The sequence below is a fragment of the Rhinolophus sinicus genome, chromosome 15 (genome assembly GCF_057876585.1).
Source record: "Rhinolophus sinicus isolate RSI-liver-muscle chromosome 15, RSI-T2T, whole genome shotgun sequence".
Lineage (NCBI taxonomy): Eukaryota > Metazoa > Chordata > Mammalia > Chiroptera > Rhinolophidae > Rhinolophus > Rhinolophus sinicus.
The window spans coordinates 36121897-36145607 of NC_142515.1; the positions used below are offsets into that span (position 1 = coordinate 36121897).

Sequence of the window (23711 nt, forward strand, 5' to 3'; positions counted from 1 at the left end):
TTTTCTTAATTATTCTAATGCAAATATTCTTTGTTTACTTTTAAAATCTAAAATAAATTGTTTTTTCAGCTCTAAATCAACCAATTCCTGGTAGTTAAGTGTAGAATCACCATAATCAACATCAATTGGGTTGCCTGTTGTTTTCCCTAGACAACAAATGGCTGTTTAGCTGTTTGTTGAGTATACTTCAGTAACACTGTTTCTATTTCTATTTATCAAAATGTCAGGGAAATAATGGCATTTGCATACTTAATCTTTAAACAATAGCTGCCAGCATGTAAAGCAGAAAACAACTTTAAAGCATGCACTAATGCTGAGGTTTATTTAAAAACAGCCCAGAGAATCATTTATTGCCAAGTTACTAAAGGTAATAATGGTTAATGCTATTAAAATATCAGTAGTTATCAAATAATTGTCAAAAAAAGTATTCCACATTCAAAGACAGATTTCAAATTACTCCTTCTTTATTTAAAGTTTAGGAGGAGCAGAATGGTTTAATTCTGGACAATTAATAAGAAAAAAGAAAAATAAGGAACAGCAAAAACTCTTTATCAAGCAAGTTTAGAAATTATAAACTTTTCTTTGGATCATACAACCGTATTCTGGCATGAAGTAAATGAAATACTTCATTTTCTACTATAGTTATAAATTTTTGTTTCAAGATCTTTTATAACAAGGAGTTTGATAAAAGTAGGTCTCCACCATTTCCACAAATTTGATTAAAATAAACTGAGAAATATCAGTTGACTACCACCTAGAAAACTAGAAAGAATCTGCCAGGGCTTTAAGAAGAGACATGATAGAAATAAGAAAAGTAAAGATTTGAAACAACAATAAATAGGGAATAAAGGTCATTTTGAATTATCTCTTGCCCAGATCTCCTAAATACAGCTTTATTACTAATACAAGCCCAAGTGACTGTGCCTAAAATCCCACTAAATATAAAGATCTCATATTCTACCTTATTGTACCTGGACGATATTCCTCTAAGCCAGGGTTTCTCAGTTTCAGCAAACATAAAATCTTGGGAAGGGTAATTTTGCAGTACTCTATTCCTCCCCCAACCCCACATAGCAGTTTAGAAAAGCATAGCAATGAATCATTTGTAAAGGCTTGCAATATTAGAACAGCAAATACACACACACACACACACACACACACACACACACACACACGGTGCCAAAAAATGTATATACATTTTAAGAAAGGAAAAAACTATTAAAATTGTAACACTCAATATATAGCAATAACAAAAGATGAATACAAGTCACATTTGACTTCTGCAATTACAAGAGGTGCTCAAAGTGGTTACCATCAGCATCCAGACACTTCTGATTATGGCCAACTACTGCTTGAGAAATGTTGACCAAAGTGTTCACTTGCGTACATTTTTTTTGGCGCTCCTGGTATATACTAAATACTAAAATGAATCTTATTGAAATGTGTCCTTCCATTTCTAAATACCCTGTTTCCCTGAAAATAAGACCTAGCTGGACAATCAGCTCTAATGTGTCTTTTGGAACAAAAATTAATATAATAACTGGTTTTATTTTACTACACTATAAGAATGTGTTTTGCATAATATAAGACTGGGTCTTATATTAATTTTTGTTCAAAAGAGACATTAGGGCTGATTGTCTGGCTAGGTCTTATTTTCGGGGAAACATGCAAAAACTTTTTGAAGAAGTGTTTTTAAAATATGTTGGAATATCTTGGGGTTATTTATGACATTTCATCACTTGAGTGTCTATTCTTTTAAAAAACTCTCTATCCATTCCTTCCCTTTTACCTCATCTTGAGGCTGCATGACCCCATGTCCTCATTTCAGATTTAATCAAGAACAAGAGGGCTTTATCATCTCTATGTCCTAATTACAGAGGCTGTATGACAGCAAATTCTGTACAGAGCTAATCAGTAGGAAGAGGGGGGAAATGCCAGAGACTGATGACACTCTTTGAAACTCCAGTTCTAGCCTTTTTTGACATTCAACAGATCTTTATTGATTACATGTTATAATCCAGGTATTGTTCTTGTTACAGAGGATACAACAGTGAATAAAACACAGAGGCTGTCATTGTGGACCTAATATAATATTTGGCATAGTAATGAGTAAGAAAACACACAGTAAATTAATAAGCAAGAGTGCACGGAGGGTGAAACCAAACAGGGTAAAGTAAATATGGAACACAGTGAGACACTGTATTTATTTATTTTTCCTTCCTTCCTTCCTTCCTTCCTTCCTTCCTTCCTTCCTTCCTTCCTTCCTTCCTTCCTTCCGTTTTTTCCTTCCTTCCTTCCATAAGGTGGTGATGTAAGGACATTTTTCTAAGGGGAAAAGCAAGCAGAAAGCTACTGGAAGGGAAGATGTAGGTCATGTGATCATTGAGAAAGGAACATTTCAGGTAGAAGAAATAGCAAGTGAAATGGCCCTAGACAGGAATTGCTCAGTGAGCAAAGAGAGTGTCCAATGCACTGGAACAGAATCACTGAGAGGATGAGAAGTATGAGATGTGGTCAGGTGGGTATCAGAGGGACCTCTCCTTTTTTTCTGAGTGCTTTGGGAATACATTGGAGGATTTTCACAAAGAAGTGAAGTTATCTGACGTAATTTTTAAAATGATTACTCTGTTGTGTGAGTAATAGACTGTGGAGGGGGGAGAGTAAAATCCAGTAGAAATCCATTGCAATAATCTAGGCAGAAGTTGATGGTGGGTAGGATCAGTGGGAGTTGTGAGAAATGGTAAAATTCCGGAGATGTTTTGGGACCAACTAGATTTGTGGATTGATTGGAAAAGAGAAGGGGCTATCAATAAAGAGAAAGTTCAGAGCTTGAAGCTTCTTGGGCTGGGAATTGGAATAATTCAGGTCATAACGTACTGAATATGGAAAAATAAAGAAGGACCAGTATTTTGTTTATTTTGTTTGTTTATTTTCTTTGGGGGGAGTGTGGAAGAAAGTAAGGACCAGGGTTTTGAGTATGGGATACATTAATTTTGGGATGCTGTTAGAATATTATGATATGCCTCCCAAATCCCCCTTCACAGAACAAATAAATTATTCCCCTATATGTTGGAAATGTTACCTGCTGAGAGGCTTTAGCTTTCTGTCCTATAGCCTCATCTAAAGAGAGCTACCTTGCCAAGTTCAAACTGCTTTCTGAGGCAATAGTCATCAGACTTATCAATACAGGTATATAAATGGCCTACCTTCTTCTACCAACCTTCCCACTCTAAAGGGCTAACTCAGCCCTAGACCTTTCCAGGAGGTCAACTGAAGCCTTTATTGGGAATGCACTGAAGCTCAATTTCTCCCTAAACCTAATGCTGCTTCCTTCTTCTCCTTTCCACAAAAGTTGATTCCAAAAACACTTCCTAATAAACATCCTGCAACTGAATTTTTATTCCAAAGTTGCTTTTCTGGAACTCAGCATAATACAGATGATTACTTAATATCCAAAAAGTAAATATTGATCTGACAGTTGGACATGGGGCTAGAGTTTTAGGGCAGTGAGCTAAACTGAAGATACTAATTAGAAGTTGTGAGCATATAAAAATTTGAACCCATTAAACCACATGAAATAATCTTAGGAGCGAATGCAAATAGGAAAATAAGATTAGAAGCTTAAGCCTTTGGACATTTCTACTTTTAGGAGTCAGGGGAATGAAGAAGGACCATCAAAATAGACTGAGATAGAACAGCCAGAGAGGATAGGAAAAAAAAGAAAAATCCCAGGAGAATGCGGTATTCTGGAAGTCAACTAAATGAGTTTTTAATTAAGGAAGGAATTATCAATTCTATCACATCTTACTGACAGACAGTAAAATCAGGAATGGACTTGGCAATGGAATGGGCACTGGGATCACAAAAAGAGCCATATCCATAGATTGATGTGACTGAAATGCTGGTAATGAGGTCAAGAGAGAATGGGAGGCAAAATGACCAAGACTTTTTCGAGGAAAGTATGGACAACATTTATCTGAGTAGTTTCCACAATGAAGAGAGTCACAGAAATGGGTAAGTAGCTAGAGTGGTTTATGGAATCAAGGGCAAGTTTTGTTGTTGTGGCTTTGTATTTTAATTGAGAGCTATCACAACTGATTTTCATGCTGATGGCAATGAACAGATAGAACAAGAAAGTTCATGATGCAGAACGGTAAAATGGAGATTCTGGAGCAATGTGTGTGAGCAGTCCAGAGTTGACAGGATCCAGTAGTGTTCCATCAGGATTGGTGCAAAGGACCCAAGCTTAAACGTTGCACTGGGCCTTGCAAAGTATGCAGCAGTCCTGAGTGCTACTCAGTGTGGTACATGAAGCAGTGTCATTCTGCAAAGTGGTTATCATCAATCATGATGATATAAGAAATTTAGAGTAAATTTCTCTAGAGTAAAGTTGAATAGTTTAGAAAATTTTAAGGTATTTCGACAGGGTGACGTTATATCTGTTGAATCTAATAGTAAAAAAAAAAGGTGGGGGCTTGTATTCTTTGTTATTTATATTTCATTTTTCCAGTAATTCCTTTAAGTGCATGCTGCGTTACAAAGACTTGAAAAGCACTGATCTACTACGCAAGTGGAGGGAATGGTTTACATAGGAACAAGGGATGTTAACTTTTAATCACAGAATTAAAAACAAAACATGAATACAGGAGTAAAGAGGTTGGTAGATGAGGGGATGGAAGGCTATAAAAGTTTTCATCCAAGTGTTTGATGAAAATATGCAAAGGGAGAGGTGCCATAATAAAGCTATTGTCTTGCCAGTTAATTTCTGCCTCTAGGATAAACACAACCACAAATCATTATCTGTGTCCACCTGTCCAACCAGCCACACCACTTCTGCTTTATGCTCAGTGATATCAGAAGAGACTGTTTCATCTTGTCAATTAATTTCAGGTCCTTAATTATTTAAAATAACTTGAGAATATGGCTTTATTTCTTGCACCATATCAAGTTTTCTATGCTACCAATCCTTTCTGAGTGAAAAGTAAGGTCATTTTCACCTATTTCCTATATGCCCTACTTCATGTTAAAGACTACGTGAATCAGAGACAGAAGTGAAGTCTAATCCCATTAAAAACGTGCATTTAAGTCACAGCCTGCAACTCTTCTGGGGAAAAATCTAACATTTTTAAAATCATGTTTGTTTCCTTCTTAGGGAAGGAAGGAGCAAAGACAAAATGTCTTAGGAGATATCCGATTTAAATGTATCAGACTTAGGGTTCTCCTTTCCCTAACCTCCCTCACGCTTCTCTGGCATAAGCATATGAGCGCATTGGAAGAATACATGGGGCTATGTCATACTTTGGGAAGAGGAAGATACATATATGAATACAAAATACAGAAAAATACATTCTCCTCGCTTTTGACAGCACTACATCCCTAGACATGAAAAAACATCCCTATGTAATATGCATCCATTAGTGTCAAGGGTACCAAACATTTTTATTTGGAAATATACATAAGAGGACATCTGCTATAAAGGAGGAAAAATTCACACTACAAAATGGATTTAATTTTTCCAATAAGCAGATGCTTGGCATTGTAAAACCTTTCTCTCTCTCTCTCTCTCTCTCTCTCTCTCTCTCTCTCTCTCTCTCTCTCTCTCTCTCTCCCTCCCTCCCTCCCTCCCTCTCTTGCTGTCTCTCAAATATCTCTATATGTATCTGTCTCTCTCTATATATATCTATCTATCCTCCAGACAAAATGTAAATTATATTTTGGAACCAGAAAACCGATACCAGTGTTCAATGTATTTCAACTTTCTTATGTACACTCACTGTGATACTATTCTTTTGAGATAATGGGAATGATGAAAGAGCCACCTGAAATCTAGTGCACGATGAGAAAATATGTTTTCCACTACATGAACTGAAAGTGAAGAGAAAAATGAATGACTTTCATTTCTTACACTTATCAAAATCAGGGTAATAACCTACTAAATATGGTAAGTCATATAAAATTAAAGGGAAAATTATCTTTTAGTACAATCTGCATTGTTAATCTATGCAGTAACACACTAAAGAATCTGAATGCTCAAAGAAAAGCTTCTTTAGTGGCAGAAGGGCAAAACTCCAAGTAATACATCCAAAGTGATCCCTATACTATAAATGACACTGCAAATTATATGGCACAAGTCTTATGATTCATGTACACTGTACCTGCACAAGCTGTGACCCTTTCATAAATCATAGAATCCTGTTATCGTCATCAGGGGTAAATTATATATATATAAATATATATATATATATATATATATGTATATGTATGTATATATATATACACACACATATATGTATATATATATGTACATCTTTTGTAATTGCAGAAATCAAATGTTACTACTATTCATCTTTTGTTATTGATATATATTGAGTATTACAATTTTAATACAGTTTTTTCCTTTCTTAAAATGTGTATACATATTTTTGATACCCTCTATATATAATAAAATGTATACACATTTTAAGAAAGGCAAAAAAAAAAACTGTATTGAAATTGTAATACTCAATATATACCAATAACAAAAGATGAATACAAGTCATGTTTGACTTCTGCAATTACAAGAGGTGCTCAAAGTGGTTACCATCAGCATTCAGGCACTTTTGATTATGGCGAACTACTGCTTGAGCAACGATGACCAAAGTGTCCACTTGTATACATTTTTTGACACACCCAATACACTATATATATATATATATATATATATATTGAACTTTATTCATCAAGAAAGAAAGACAGAAAGAAGAAAGAAAGAAAGAAAGAAAGAAAGAAAGAAAGAAAGAAAGAAAGAAAGAAAGAAAGAAAGAAAGAAAGAAAATGGCTTCCAAGCCTTTTTAAATATTTGAAATATGTCAGAAAAACAAATGAGTACCTACGACAAAATCTGTAATGCAGAAGGGCAGGCTATATGATGACTTGTATTTCATTCAAACTGTTCTGGAAATGGATTAAATCTAGTGAGATCAAGGCAACAGGCATTTTTACTCAGGATTAAAAAAAATATATTTTGAAGCATATAGTTTAAATTTTACAGCTTTTTGAGAACAATGGATCACGAAGAAAAGAAAATGCATGTTGCAGGTTGACCAAAGCACCCTCTGATATACTCAAGTAGTTCACTAGGAGAATGCATGTGTTTTGGTTTTTGTTTTTTCCCCCTCAGGTAAGAAGTGGTAACATTCAACTATTTGTTCTGCTTCTCACCATTTTCTCTTTTCTCTTGCTGTACTTGTCTGAGCTGCTTTACCTGCTATTGCAGTTTAAAGGAAAAGAAAAGAGGTTCATATTGCCAGAACCAATCAGTTCATTGATAGGTGGAATCAGAAGTTTAAAGCAGTGGCTAAATTAAGTTTTCCCACTGTCAATGGTCATTATCTGTACAATATTTTTTCTTCACTTTTGTGAAGTATCAAGAAGCAATCACAAGAAAATAAAATCAAGGCTTATCAAGCGGATCTTAGAAATAAAAGAATGAGTAGCTTTGTGGGCAGAGCTACTCTGCTATTGAAGGAACTGTTTGCAAGTTTGAGCAAAGCTGGGGGGACTGAGGACACTTCAGTCTGTAAGAATGCTAGAATGGAACAATGGTTAGCACATAGACTCTAGGGTCATATGGCTTGATTTAGAATTCCCACTCTGCAACAGGGTTCTATTTGACATTAGAAAAGTTGCTTCTCTGCTTGGTTGACAGTATAAAAGAGAAGGGAGCTTCAAAGTGCTTAGCGTCATTCTTGTTTATATTAGTACTCATTTAGAATTAGATGCTGATGCTATTATTGTGAATATTGATTTCTTAGCCACATACTTCTTGAGCTTCCAAAGTGTCACTTGATTCTCTAAATTGCAAGTGATTATTCATGCGCAATGCAAGAGCTAGTAAAATCATAAAATGGGTAAATGGGACTACATCAAACTAAAAAGTTTTTTCATAACAAAGTAACCATTAACAAAACAAAAAGATATCCTACTGAATGGGAGAAGATATTTGCGAATGATATCTACAATTTATAATGAACTCATACAACTCAACGCACACACACATACATACATACACACACACACACACACACACACACACTCACACACAAACACTCCAATTAAAAACAAAAAAAAAAAATAGGCAGAGGTCCTAAATAGGCATTTCTTCAAAGAGGACATATAAGTGGCCAATAGACATGTGAAAAGATGTTCAAGGTCACTTATTATGAGAGATATGTAAATTTCTTTGAAAAGTATCCGTTCTTCCATATTCTTTGACATTCTGCTTTCCTACTCTTTATTCTAAATGCCTAATACTCCTGTTTACTTTTAAGATCCCAAATGTTAATATGAATTATCAGAAAAACAAGAACAGTAATGTTCTTCATGGAGAATAGGAATAACAATATCTACCATAAGTTAAGCACTTTTCATTTCAGCCACTGAACTCTGCAACTTCCACATTATCTCTTTTAATCGCTGCTTCCCTATACCCAAAAGACAATGATCTCCCTCCTGCTTCTCAAGCTCTTAAAATTCTGCTTTCTGGTATATACCAGAGGATAAATTAAACCGCATTATTTTATTTAACAAATATTTATTGACAAATAACTACTGACCCAAATATTTACATACACACAAGATACCGTGATAACTAATTTTGATTCTATTTTTAACTAGCTGACATAAGATCCACCTCTGATAACAGAGCATTTGACACAGTTTAAACAAAGGATCCTTTAATTGAATTGAATATACTTAAATTAATGCTAAAACTTAAATATGTTTTACATCTTTCTCTTTTAGAGGGACCATACATTATTTAAATATAAGGGGTATTTGGTAGGTTTTTTTTTAATTATTAATTTCAGGTATGCAAAACAATGTAATAGTTAGACATTTATACCCCTCACAAAGTGATACCCCGCTCCCAATCAACTATCCCTCTGACATCGTATATAGCTGTTGCAGTTCCACTGACTGTATTCCTTATACTGTACTCTACATCATGTGACTATATATATATATATATATATATATATATATATATATATATATATATATATAAAATTGTAGTTGACATTCATTGTTATTCAGCTTCAGCTTCAGGTGTGTACTGCAGTGGTCAGACACCTACACCATCCATGAAGTGATCTCCCTAATAAGACAAGTGTCCATCAAATACCCTATAAAATCTTTATTGGCTTGTTTTTGAATGGTCCTCAAGCTGCAGTGGTTTTATATATTATAATTCTATACCATATATATATATATATATATATATATATATATAATCAGTAAACATTTAGGCTGTGTGGCGCTACTTATGGTATCTTCACATTATTATTTGTTTATTTCATTTTTATTTGTTGAACAACCCTTTAAAAATGTGAAAACTATTCTTCATTAGTCATACAAACAGACCACTTTGCTCATGGCTATAGTTTGTCAACCTGTGCTATACTAGTATACCCATTCTTAACTTGTTAAAAACATCAACACTGACATTACTTGAAGTAAATTATTGTTTCCATTACCACCCATTTTCAGAAATAAGTCCAAGTGTCAATAAAATAGAGAGCAAGGGGAAAGACATTTTAAATCAAGGAACAATTGTCTGTACTTGCTTTCCCCCAAATCCCAATCTTGGATCCCCCACAAAGGAACAGTCTGGGCAAGGAGGGCCATACCTTTATTCTGTTCCCATTCATGTGTTTGTTATCCATTTTATAAAGCATGGTTGAACTTTCCTTTGACATATTACCGGCAATAGTGGCATAGGTCATTATTAAAAACTTGTTCATAACTAAGATTTGTTTTTTTTACAGTTAGACAGAAGTTTACTTCTGATAGCTGGATATTTTGACTATCTGTAGTAGAATGAAAGAATCTAAGTGTTCAACCTTGAATAAGCCATCTTAGAAACAATGTCAAGGACTTGAAAATGATGCACTTTATCTAATGAAGAAAAGTATCACAATTAAGAATCTCAGAATGGAATTAGGCAAGGCCAGCCTTGATGGTTTTAAATTCCAAACAATACAGATCTGCGCCTCTATGAAATTTCCTAAATATATTCTTACTCTCTGATTTTATTATAAGTACAAAAGTTCAGACCTGCATTACTCTATAGCCAGTTTGAATAAAGAGTCTTAAATCCTGGAACATAAAATAAATGGTTTTATTACTTTCAGGCTGCTACCAGGCTGTATTGTTGGTCACCTCCATTTCTGGTGTGGTGCTTAGCTGACTTCATCAATGCATTAATAAATCTATATATTTAAATCTATGGATATATTGCATACCTGTAGATTTAAATCTATCTATCTATTTATCTATCTATCTATCTATCTATCTATCTATCTATCTATCTATCATCTATCGATCAATGCACACACACACACACACACACACACACACACACACACACACAGAGGGTGCCATAAAACGCATACGCATTTTAAAAAGAAAAAAAACTATTAAAATCATAATACTCAATATATACCAATAATAAAAGATGAATACAAGTCACGTTTGACTTCTGCAATTACAAGAGGTGCTCAAAGTGGTTACCATCAGTGTCTAGACACTTCTGATTACAGCGAACTACTGCTTGAGCAACACTGACCAAAGTGTCCACTTCTATACATTTTTTTGGCACCCCTGGTATTAAATCTATGACTCTTATTTCATATAACTCTCTCATATTTATTAGTGTGATACAGCCCTCTCTATTTTAAAGCTAATTTTGTTTTTAGGACTTAGAGTGAGGTGAATATGATCTTCTCACTCATATTCATCTTTCTTCCTTTCATTTCCCCTGTGATGCTGGAATAGAGAGGATGGATATGGAAAATTATATTTCTTAAAATAAACATTTATAGAATGGAGTATTACTTGGCCCTAAAGAAGAATGAAATCTTACCATTTGCAACAATATGGATGGACCTAGAGAACACTATGCTAAGTGAAATAAGTCAGACAGAGAAAGACAAATACCATATGATCTCACTTATATGTGGAATCCAACAAATAGAATAAACAAACAAACTAATCAGAAAAACAATAATAATAATTGCCTGTATCAGTGTTAAGCCAGGATTAATATGCAAGAAGACTGGCACCAACAAACGCCATTGTTAAAGGGCTTGATCTCAAGAACCAATCCTAGGAATTGGTGATACCTTGTGAAATTATGATATGCCTTCTACCGAATCCTTAGATATATGCCTAGTACATATATCTGATGTACATTCTTCTCTTCTCTACATAATGCAGTCCTCTTAATTTTTATTTACACTTAGAAGCCTCAACTCTAAGCTCTATTACCCAAGCCGGATCCATGTTATCTGCAACATTGGACAAAGTCTTCAAGGGAGCGGTTCACACCCTCATGCTGACTGCCTAGTCTACCATGAAACTCTTTCCAATGCTCATTTCCCTGTTGTAGTTGTCCTGACTCAAGTGTAAGCAGCCATTCAATTGAGAACTGGATGTCAATCTCCCCTATTTGCGAGAATTTATTTTGGCTTTTCTCCTCTTAGTCTTGGACTGAGAAAAACCCTGGACTACCAAACACTGTTTGTTTTTTGCTAAAATGTGAAGTAGGACAGAAGGGTCACATGTTACTTCTGGGAGAAACTTAGAGAGCCAGTTTATGGTTTCTTGTACCTCGCTTTTCACTGTGTCAGAAGAACAACACTGTCCCAGACAGAGGCTGCTCCATCATTCTGAAGTGGAGTGAAATGAAGAAGAGAGGTGGAACTGATCCACAAGGGACATACAGTGTGAGCAAGAAATAAACATTTCAGCTATAGCTCATTGAAATTTTGAATTCCACTATGTGTAACCTAGCTATCCTTACTGATACAATAAGTAAGGAGCTTTAACAGTGCCTGACTTATTAAGTCTCACTTAAGTGTTAGATAATATTATTATATGGGGATGAGGATGATGGTGATGATACAAGCCTTAATGTATAAGAAAGGAGGATTATGCTAATGGTGATAGGGATGGGACAAACATCAGTGGGAATGTGATCCATTTACAAGTGTAATTTGAAAGACAATGATGTTCTTGTGAGGACAACAGAAAGCTGAGACATATCTAAGTAAAATGCATAGTCCCATTTTGTGGCATTGGCTCATCTTTAGAGTGATGAAAGTAGATCAAAATTTCAGAGGGGCAAAGATGGAAGGAGCTGTTGGTTGAAGATAACTCATTGTAATGATTTAAATCTTTGAGGAAATTGGGTACATATTCAGGTCTGGTAAAAGTTTACTAACCAGTTCTGGAGTAGGGCATAATAATTTGTTGCATTTGCCAATTTCAGTCATATAAATACACCCACTATGGCTGATGTGAAACTAAAAATATGACATGATGAACATGGAGCTTAGGACTGATGCACACAACTGGCTCTCTTGATTCCAGTGCACAATCCGGTTTCAGCACACAGTTCTAACAGGTTTCACTGGCAGGTCAGAATGATATAGAATTATGCTCTAGCGCAAAATCTGACCAACTTGGGAAAAAAACAAAACCAAACATCCGTTTCTAACACTATTCAGCATAAGACATTTGAAAAAGGAGAGCTGGGCACCGTTTTCCTCTCCTGAACATCCTCAACACAGCAGCCAGGCAAAACAGCCTTACTAACTGAGGAAGATTACACCTCTGCAACAACTTTTAGATGGAATGAAAAAACAAACAAACAAACAAACAATCTTAAAAGAGGAAGGAAAAGGGAGACACAAGGATTGTTGTCTGAAAAGAAACCACTTTGATCAGTCAAAACTGATTATTTTGAAGTTGGCTGTTATCTTCAGAAGATATATCTCCCCACAAATTCTGTCTTTCTAAATTGAGCCAGTGAGTCAGCAGTGGGCAGTGCTGTGTGTGAAAAAGACTAGGATGCAGCTAGAAGTACCTCTAATGCATTCAGTTATTACAAGTCTTTGGAAGAGTAATTTAATGGAAGCTTTTTCAGTTTTAGGTCACTGGTTTAAATTTAATCTCAGTTGATCATAAGCAAAGTGGATAGCTGGTGACCCATGAAAAAATGCCTTAATGGCATAACCCTAGTTCTTTCTAATAGAGACTTCCACCACAGTTGGCACCCTTTCTTTTGCTTCTATCAGAAGCACAAACAGTGAATAGAAATGCCATTTTAAGTATTTTTCTCAGCTTTTGTACTAGAGAAATTTGAAATAGGAAAAAGGCCAACCCCTTTTCATCGTTAACTCTCAGGTAAAGTTATTCTCCTATAATATGATCCCAAGATCTCTCTGGGATGTATGGGGAAAAAAACACACAAAAAACCTGAATCATCTTACAAGTAAAATTAGGGCTTACCTCATAAAAAGGTAAATTATATAAAGACAAATTTTTGAGGAACATTTAAATGTAAAACATTTAAAATTTCTTGGCCTGATTTTAACAAATCTAATATTTGTTTTTCTTTTCTTGTTTAAGTAAATAAATCCCCATAATTGTAAATAAAATAATTTTATTATCCCATTAAATATACTTGTGTTAATGTTTGGTTGTCCACATTTTATCATTTGAATGATTTAACTTGCTGTTTTCTCCCTTCTAAAGAAACTGTCATATTTTTTTCTTTCTTTCATTTTGTCTGTTAAAAACCCCTAGATTTCCTTATTGCTAATAAGTCTACTTTCATGTAATTTTGTTCCCATATGTTTAATAGTAAATTCTCTCGAATTCCTTGGAGAAAAGACAAAATAGATACTGGAGCAGAGGCACAGAGACATATCTGGTAATGCCAACCAAACTTTTTACAGCCTCAGATAATAGGTGGGATATGATGGAATGTGTCTTGTTTTGGAAATAGTGAGGATTTAATTAACTGATCTTAGGCCTCATTTACTTTCTATGGAGTTCACTTTCCACATCTGGACAATGAGGTTACTGTGTTTCATTATTTTTACATCTTTTCCAGTACAAACATTTTATCTTCACTTTTACATCATCACGGTTTGAGTGAGAGGATACTCAAATGGGATTTGAATACGATGTGAGGCCTTATGTGACCTCACTTGATAGTAAAGATTGATGCTGGGATTTTCCTAAGCCATTCTATTAAAATCTCTCCTAAGCTTCACAGCCAGCTTCCTGAGTTTTCATATCAGAAATTCTTGTCGTTCCTATCTAACACCAGAGGAAGATCAATTCTCTGTCTTCTGAACATGCATTGGTAAAATCCTATTTCATGGTATAGTCCTCACAATTTTTACAGCGAGTGACAGTTATCAACTTAAAGCTGTTGATTCAATTGAGGATACAGCCTTCCCTGGCCAAATATGCTTTAAGTCAGGAATATATAAATAATGAAAACTAAGCTACTGTCGTGCCAGTAACTCATACGCCCATGAATCTGAAGCTGCAAATGAAAATATCAGCCAAACCTACCCCCTCCATCTAAATGAATACACCAAGGCACAGCAATTACAAGATTTGCCAATGGCCACAGAATGAAATTGTGTGCTTCAGAGTTAGAATGCTTACCATCAGCCTATGAACCTAAAGTTATTTTCTCTCTACAACATTGCGGCAAAAATAAAATCCTGCTAGGGCAGAAGAATCCAAGACAGAAAATAATAGTCAGCTGCAGACTCTTTGGATGCAAAGTAGAAAATATTCAAGTGCATGTGTCTGCTCCCTTCATTCTCGCTTGTAATGATTGCAGCTAATCCCTGCCAGCTAACATAAATTCTTCCATTGTGGCAATCAATAGAATAGATTAGCTGTGGAAACCCTCTATCCATATTACCTCTGCTTTCCTTTCCAGATGGAATTTTCATTCACTAGAGTGTAAGCAGATGTGTGAGTTCTTCCCCTCATGCACAGAGATAAACGCTTTAGTCTTCAAGGTTGTGTCTATAGAACTTCACACACACACACACACACACACACACACAAAGGAGCATACCTGTAGATTTAATAAAACAGCACCAACTCTCATGGCTTCACTGACTTCAAGATTGTACATCATCTGTGGGAAGCGGGGCGGGCTTTGATTATTTGGAGGAAGCACTTCAATGTACACAGTGCAGATGGAGTGCCTGCAGAGAACAGAAGACAACAAGATGGGTAAAAATCTATATCACATTTGATGACAGACTGCATTCAGTATCCTGCTGTTGGGTTGATAGGAGAGAACATTTTGAATTTTTATAGAAAATAAATATTTCAGAATAAAAGGACACGAAAAAATAAGTAATCACTAAAATACAATGTTTCTATGAAAGTATCTTAATAAATGGAAAGGAAATGCCTTAGGGACTGATTGTTCCTCGTTACATTAATAGTGTGACTTAAAAAGAAATAGTTCCGAATGAAGCTAATAAATTAACTTGCCTTGACTTCTGACTTTACTTTTTAATATCTCTCTAACGCCAAAATCATTCTGTAAATATCGGGTAATATGAGCTGTCCTTGGGGCTGTCTTTCTATTAAACTAGCAAAGAAAGTATTGATTAAAATAACACAGAGAACAAAAATATAGGCTCTGTTTTATTCATTCTGCTGCTGACATCAATGGCTTAATGTAAATGCATATCGAGGGTCAGAATTCTTAAAGTTACTGTTGTGTAAAATAGTTGTAACAAATAGTTGTGTAACAAAACTCAATGTATTTTAAATCTTTAAAGAGTATACTATGGCTAGCTAATAATTAGATTTAATAAAACCTTACATTGACAGGAAATTTTTTGAAGGATAGTCTATTATTATAAGAACAAAAATATTTAAATTGACATAATCAACCCTTTATATCTTTCAACACTGAAATTTCTTTACACAACAAAAGCTAAAGAAGCATTGTGTCCAAGGTTTGTATAGAAGAAACAATGGCTAAAATGTGTTCATGAGACCTGGCAATTTACAAAGTTAGTCTTCTATCTTGAAGAAAAATACCACTGCCTAAGATGTATGCTTTAACCTTATTTTAAAGAAATCATGACTTTTTATTCAAAACACATTTGTTATCATTTCTATTTGTGGGCTAGAATTTTCTTAAAATAGCTCAAAGCACTTTTTATTAAGTGCTTCAATTAAGAGACATAGTCACCAAAAACATTTTTCTGAGTTCATTATACTAAAATAGTCTAATTTTTGAATGGCGTTTAAGAAACAGTATTTTTTTAGCTTATCATCTTATACCTAGATCCAAATTTTGTGTAAACATGTCCTCAGTAGACTAGATTTTTACAGAACATGAAGCCCTGCTGAAAAGATGCAGTGACTTTCAAAAAATGTATACATATTTATCACAATATTGTTCCAAAGTAATATTTTAAATTAAAATCTCTTAGATTTTAACATTCAGTTAAAATAACTGTATTAGTTCTTGTCTCTGATTTTATATCATTTTATTATTAAAATTTGATAATAAAGTTAATCAAAGTCTAATTTCTTTTCTTTTCAAAATAAATATTTTTTTTAACAAGTGAGCCTTTAAAATGAGAATAGTAATTCATAAGGCTAGCATAAGGCTTAAATAAGACTCTCTCTCTCTCTCTCTCTCTAATATATATATATATATATATATATATATATATATATATACACACACATACATGTGTGCACACTTACATGTGTGTGTTTATATGTGTACATGTACACACACATAAAAATCTGTTTATCAGTTATTATTGATATTGCCTGTAAGGCATGGTATTCCCTCTCTCTTCCCCAGGGTGGAGTGTAATGGTCTTAGGGTTTGGACTTTGAATGAAAATCTTTTGGTGTAGGACATACGAATCTCTATTTTCCATAGATATACAAGGCTCTACTTACACACACTCAATTTTGAAGACTACTACCACAGAAGCTATAACTTGTATACTCACCTGCTTTTTAAGTTAGTAGCCCAAGATATTTCTCTACAAACTGACCTAAAGCTCCCCTTAATAACCATGGAGGCAAAAGATACCCTCGTTGATTAGCGGATTTTTGTTTGTTTTTGTTGTTGTTGTTTTGTTTTAAACCTAGAAGACACCTGTACTCCAAATTCAAAATTTACTTTCAAAAAGTTAGGCCCTTTTTGCGTTTGATAGTCTTTAAAGCTTCAGCTTCCTGGTCTGGAATACGTTACAAGAATCTTCACTGGAATATGAGTCTCTTTCCACTTGTGAAAGAATCTTTCACACTAAACTCACTATGCTTCATGTATTTCCTTAATTCCTCCCCTCTTTGACTATTTTTCCCATCAGAGGGATATACTGTAAACATTCACAATTCTACAATGAAGACCTCTAACTCAGATAAGGCATGCATATTTGCAACAGAAAAGAAAACTTTAAAATACCAAACAGAAAGGACCTTAGATCCCCAAAGCAGAAGACAAAGAGCTGTGGTTCAACATAATCATCTCCTTCATCCCCTTTTACTTCTCTGCTTCCTCTCCTCGTTTCCACAATAATTCAAATGCTAGAATTGCTAATATGTTTGCCACTTGGACTTAGATATTAGTGTTGCTCAAGAAAGATCATGTTTCAAGGTCTTGCATTTTTCGTTTTAAATATCCTGGCACTTCCCTACAATGTATGTAGATAAGCACCAACGTTTTGGGGGTTATTGCCTTTTAAAATGCGATTTCCTTTTTTTTTCTCCCTGATGTCAGTATAGAGTCAGAGTTAGCTTTCCTAAAATCAAATATCAATAGTACTAACAATAAAATGATATCAATAATGCTCCAATAAATAGTAGTAACTCAACAGCATCAGTTGAGCCATAATAAAACAGGATAGTCAATAGATAATATTTTATGTGAACATTTTATATTTACATTTTATAGCTAGTGTTAAATGCATAAAACTGAGCTTCTACATAACACAATTTTATTTTTATAATATAGCCAGTGTAATGAAGATAAATGTATATTTCTAAAAATAAAAATCCTAAAGCTTTTCTCTTTCTCATTTGATAATTATGGTCAAAGTAGAATAAGAAAGGTAATGTATTTTCTCAGATAATCTAACGATTTTTAAAAGATTCTAGAACCCATCTAATTTAACTCTTTCATTTTACAAAAGAGGATTAAAAAATGAGGGGAAAAATGATTGAATCAAGGTAATAAAGTTACTTAGCAACAGCCAATAAACTAAAGGCAAGGCTTCTGAATTCAAAATCTGCCTGCCCTTTCTGCCCCACACTTCCCCATTCCACAAGAACAAATTTGAGAAATAAATTAGAGAATTTTTACTCATCTGATGTCTGTGTTTATGTATGTGAGTATAAAGCATCGTCAGTTTGTAATGAAGGATGCTATCTTGCAGGAAATCATAAATTATTTCATCTCTTGGGCTCAAGATAATTATTTACATCATGAATTAAACTGTATCCACAGCACTTGCTTTGTAAGACCAAATAAAATATCAGTAAAGAAGAGGTTGGGAAAATAGAATTAAGATACTTAAACTTTGTAAATGGTACAATTTAAAAACATAAAAAAGTCATTTTTTTTTTTTCCCTGATGTGACAATAGTATCAGTAGTATATAATGAGATACTGTCCCTGGCATTTAGAGGAATGTACAAGTTACACTGTAATGTTCTCCTATACATGTCAACATATGCTACAAGGTGTTTAGTTGTAACTTTACATTTCTTCCTTGTTTCTAAGATAAAGGTTATGAGTATTTATATTGCTTTCTCTAGTAGACTTAAGATAGAGAAATTACCTTCTTTTTCGCTTTGTCTCCTACCACTATTGTGCTAGAAAAGCTATATTTTCAATTCAGTGTTCACAGATTCTATTTTACTATTTTGGAAGTACATACTGGAATCCATAGGAAGCACATATTTCAGATTTAAAACCAACATAGGAGGTCAGAGAAACTTCTCAGTGGAAGTTATAAGAACAAAGTTTTAAGATACAAGATGCACTTAGGTGTAAGAACCATAGGACATTACAGACAGGAGAAAAATATATGTGTAAATTCACAGAACAATGAACAAGTAAACTGCACGTTTTGTATGACTAAACAAAAGGAGGTAAATAGGGCAATGGTAGGAGTTAAGACTAGAGAGGTGGGCAAGGGCCAGATCATTTAGGAACTCATATACTATACTTACTGATTTGAATTTTATCTGGACAGCAATGGAGATTGGTTGATAAATTTGAATAAGGGTAATGATATGCTCACATGTGCCATGTGATACATAGTTCCCCCAACACACCATGCTTTATCATGTCCCTGTATTTTTGTTTTTACTGTTCTCTTCTTGGATATACCATTATCATTCCTATCCAAGTTATCCTGCATTTGTAATTCCCTACTCTTGCATGTTCAGATTTACCTGTACCTCCAAATGAATGCTTTGAGGATAGAGATCTCATCTTGCCTTCTATTTCTAGAGCCTCACCATAGGGCAAAGTATTGTGGGAACTCAGCAAATTTTTGCTGAAGTGAATACCACCATCATTTTTTTTTTTTTTTAACTGGAGTTAAATATATCATGTGAAGTTAATTTAAAGAATATATATTTGCAATGGAAAATAATTTTATTTGCAAATGAATGGTTTACTCTCCTGTTAATTAAATACAGCCATGGATTTAATGAAAAAGATCAGGAATCAAACATGCCATGCATCAATCATTTTATTAGGTTGGTACAAAAGTAATTGCAGTTTAAAAGGTTAAAAATAATTGCAAAAATCGCAATTACTTTTGCACCAACCTAATCTAATAATTTTATATTATTAAAATATGTTAAAGGGAAGGTCTTATAGTCTCCTAGTCTTCAGAAATACTTAATAGTAGTACTTTATTCATATTAAGATTAAAAACATATGTACTTAATTTAATTCGATTAACGAAGCATAAGGAAACATACATACACCAATAGAGGAAAGTACTATTCCTTAATATTTTATTATTTTAAAAAAATAGTTTTTATTTGTCCTCTTATGCTTATCAAAAGCTAAAATAAAAAACCCCAAGCAAAAACACTACAGACTATTGCTCTTCTTACTCTCTGAATATTAAGCCAGTTTACCCAATTAGAATAACAAATACATAAATTTAATTCTTATAGATCTTATTTTGAGAGTTAATATTATTTAAGTTTATGAATTGAAGTAGTCAATCTAAAAATAAGATGTTATTGTCATTTTTTAAATGTTCTTATTTAATTAGGTTTACATGTCACTGTTGTTGACTGGGTCAATTTATAAACTATATCACAATCAATACATTTTTGTTCATAATCTTCCTTCCATAGGAAATACTAAAAGTAAAGCCTTCATCTTCAGTTCATTGATCAACTCAGTTTGAAGGGCCAATTTTCCTCTAGAACACAGCAAATGTCATTATCCTATAGGGAACTTGATATTGTCCAAGCAGGTAGAGCTGGAAGTACACAGATTTCATTCTCTGTAGGTCCCACATGATATTTGACTAAACATTATAAGGTGATTTTTTAGTACCCAAATCATTGTCTATAAAGAAAACACTGAGGTTAGGTCAACTAAATGCCTAGTGTCACTGAAAAAGACATGCATCTTCATACTCTGAAGATGACACATTGTTTCCCAGAGTGGAATACAATTTTGCTCAAGTAAAAACCTATTACAGTTGACACTTATATAACACAGGTTTAAACTGAGTGGGTCCACTTATATGCAGATTTTTATTTTTCTTCAATTGACCACAGTTTGATCGACCCATACACTTCATGTCTTAGTTGTTCCAGCATCAACTCCATGGTTGGGAATCCACATAAGAGAAGAGCTAACTGTAGTTATATATGGATTTCCCACTGGCAGGAGATCAGCACCTGCTCCAGCTTTGTTCAAGAGTCAACTGTATTATACTGATTATTGTAGACAATGACTTATCTAGACAAATCATTGATAAGACTTACAAATAGGAACTGAGTAAGAAGTGGCTTATAAAATCTCATTCATTAAAAAAATACTGTGGTTAAAAACACATCGATCATAATATATAAGCACATATAATAGATCAAATCTATTTAGCCCAGCACTATTTTCAATATAAAAACATAAAATAAATTAATGACTATTAAAAGACTATAATGGAAGTTTAAATAATAAAAACAGGTGCCTTTATTCTTATAATTAGCATTATTAGTATTGAGTAATTGTAGTTTGTTTGTTTTTCTCCAGAATAATTACTACAAAAGGTTATGGATATGAAACAGAGTTGAGGAGAAGGTTTTTGAATCCACCTGTCCTGAGTTCAAGTCATGGTTCTACTACTTGTTTGCTGACTAGGTGAGAGGGTGGGCAAAGGAGCACATAGTCTCTTTCGGACTCAGATTTTTGGTCTACAAAAACAAATACAGTTAAGCAAGAGTCAATGTTGTTAAGATCAGAAATCATGGATATAATTTAGCTTGCATAGTGTCTGGCCTTAGTGTATGGTAATTAAATCCATCAATCATCTTTGATTCCTCTTTAGACTAACTCCACATGAATCAATTTATTACTAAAATTCATTTAAACTTTGACTCTTATTTCAGATTCTGTAATTACTCTCTCTATAAAAGTATTCTGTATATTTCTCCACAAGAAACAGCGCTTAACTATTTTCTCACATTCAGTCCTATACATCTGTTTTTTTACGTTTTTATTTTTATATAAACTATGGCCAAGTCCAACCATCTGTCCAAAACAGAAATCATCCCCTTCACCCAAATCATGAGCATCATCTTGACATCACCGTCACTCAGTCATCTTAGTTAAAGACATGGGAGATTTTTGTTTTATTTTGTTTTTGACAATTCCATCTCCCCATTCTTCCCAAAATGCCCAGTTCCAGCCATCAGCAAGATTTCCCATGGACTCTTCTAGTGGGGCTCTCCTACCTAATTTCTCTGCCTAGAGTTTTGTTGTCCCCACCTCTGTCTTCTATAGGGACATCAGTGATGTTCCTGAAACTGAAGTCATTTCACATGACTTTCTAATTTAAAGCTCTCCCCAAAATTGTTTCCTTTTACTAGATAAATCCAAACTTCTTAACAAAGCAAATTCTCTGTGATATGGTCCTTCACTCTCTTGCCCCTCTGTTAATCACAGTTTATGCACTGGTAACACTGTCTGACTTGTAATTATCCATAAGCATCAAGTGATTTCAGACCACTCAGGCTGTGTAAATAATGTGATGTGCTTTCTTTTCACCTGATTAACATCTAGTAATTCTCCTAAACTCATCTTGTTTAGGAGGCCTTCTAAGCACTCCCTCATTATGACAAGTGTCCTCATCAATGCCCCTGAAAGCTGAGAATTTACCTCATTCTCAAATTGATCATGCTAAACTGAAATTAATTATTTATATTTCTACTTTGTACACTCCACTGTATGTATGCATGTATGTATGTATGTATGTCTTCATTTATTTATTGGGCTTGCATATGATGATACTATGTTTATCTTTGTATTCCCAGGACATGGTAAATGGCAGTTATATAATAAACGGTTTGTTGGACTGAATAGAAAATCTTACTGGCTGGCATCGACACCTATTTTTCTGACTTATTAGAGACAAAATTAGACAGAATTAATTTATACTGTGAGGGAAGGCAGAACAATTTCAAATCTGCCTCCTCATTTTGGGAACTTTAAAAAGATATTTGTGTTTTATATCATACTGTCCCTTATTCTACTTTATTTATTTAAAAAAAAAAAAAAGAGGTTTGTTAAGAACCTAGGGAGGGAAGAAAGACGTTTGTTAAGAACCTAAGGGCATTCCAGAGATTGTTTGGGCTTCTGGACAAGAGACTACCAAACCACAATGATTCAAGTCCTACTTAACTAGCACTCTGAGGGGGGTGGGGGAAGCGGGGGCAAGGCTGACAATAAACTTCATAATCTTTATGAAAATACATAATAGCATATTGCATGGCGATATGTGCAGTAGATAAAAATATTGCCGAGAAAGTGTTATAAAAGTATTGAGAAGCTGTTGGCAATTGTAAACAGTCTGTCAGAAAAGTTCTCACAGAGAAAAATGGTGATTGAGTAATGACCTGGAGGAAATGAAGCCAGGGGGACATCTGAGAGAGGAGCCTATAAAGGCTGAGAGGAGCCGAAAGTCAACTTCAAAGGTTTGAAGGTAGCTTCCAGTCTCAAAGACAGAGCAGAGACTAGTTTGATAACTCTAGTTGACTAAAAGAAGCAGTACTGAGCAGAAGACCAGATAAGAGAAGAGGCGATAATGGAAGAGAAACCTGTCATCTGAAGGTGACAGTCACAAGGGGGAGTAATGGATGGTACATTCTTATAAGATTAAAAACTACATCATTCCTGAGGTAGTCTCCCTGTAGAGACAAGTGTCCATTGGATACCCTACAAAATCTTTACAACATTATTGATTACATTCCCCAAATTGACTTTCGTATCCCCCTGGCAATCTTGTGGTTACTGACTGAGCTTTCTAATCCCCTCACCTTCCACCTTATCCCCACCCCACTTCCCATCTAGCAACCCTCAGTTTTTCCTCTATGTCTCTGAGACTGTTTCTTATTAGTTCACTATACACCTGAAGCTGAAGCTGAACAATAATGAATATCAACTACAATTTTATACACATATATAGTTACAAGCGGAGTACAGCATTAGGAATAGAGACAGTGGAAATGTAATGGATGTGTGCGATGTCAATTGTTTTGTGCACTTGAAACTAATAAACAAAAGTTAAATAAATGAAAAAAAGAGATTAAAAAGGGAGAGTATTAAGCAGAAGGAGA

At 34.3% G+C, this 23711-nt stretch overlaps 1 protein-coding gene across 1 annotated transcript in view; it reads right to left on the bottom strand.

Annotated features, from left to right (window-relative positions):
* Window positions 1-23711, bottom strand: part of PCDH15 (protocadherin related 15) — a 1316677-nt gene that overhangs the window by 216963 nt on the left and 1076003 nt on the right. The window contains exon 19 of the mRNA XM_088791982.1: window positions 14927-15059. Coding sequence (XP_088648108.1) covers window positions 14927-15059 — 133 coding nt within the window. The remainder of the gene's footprint in view (window positions 1-14926; window positions 15060-23711) is intronic.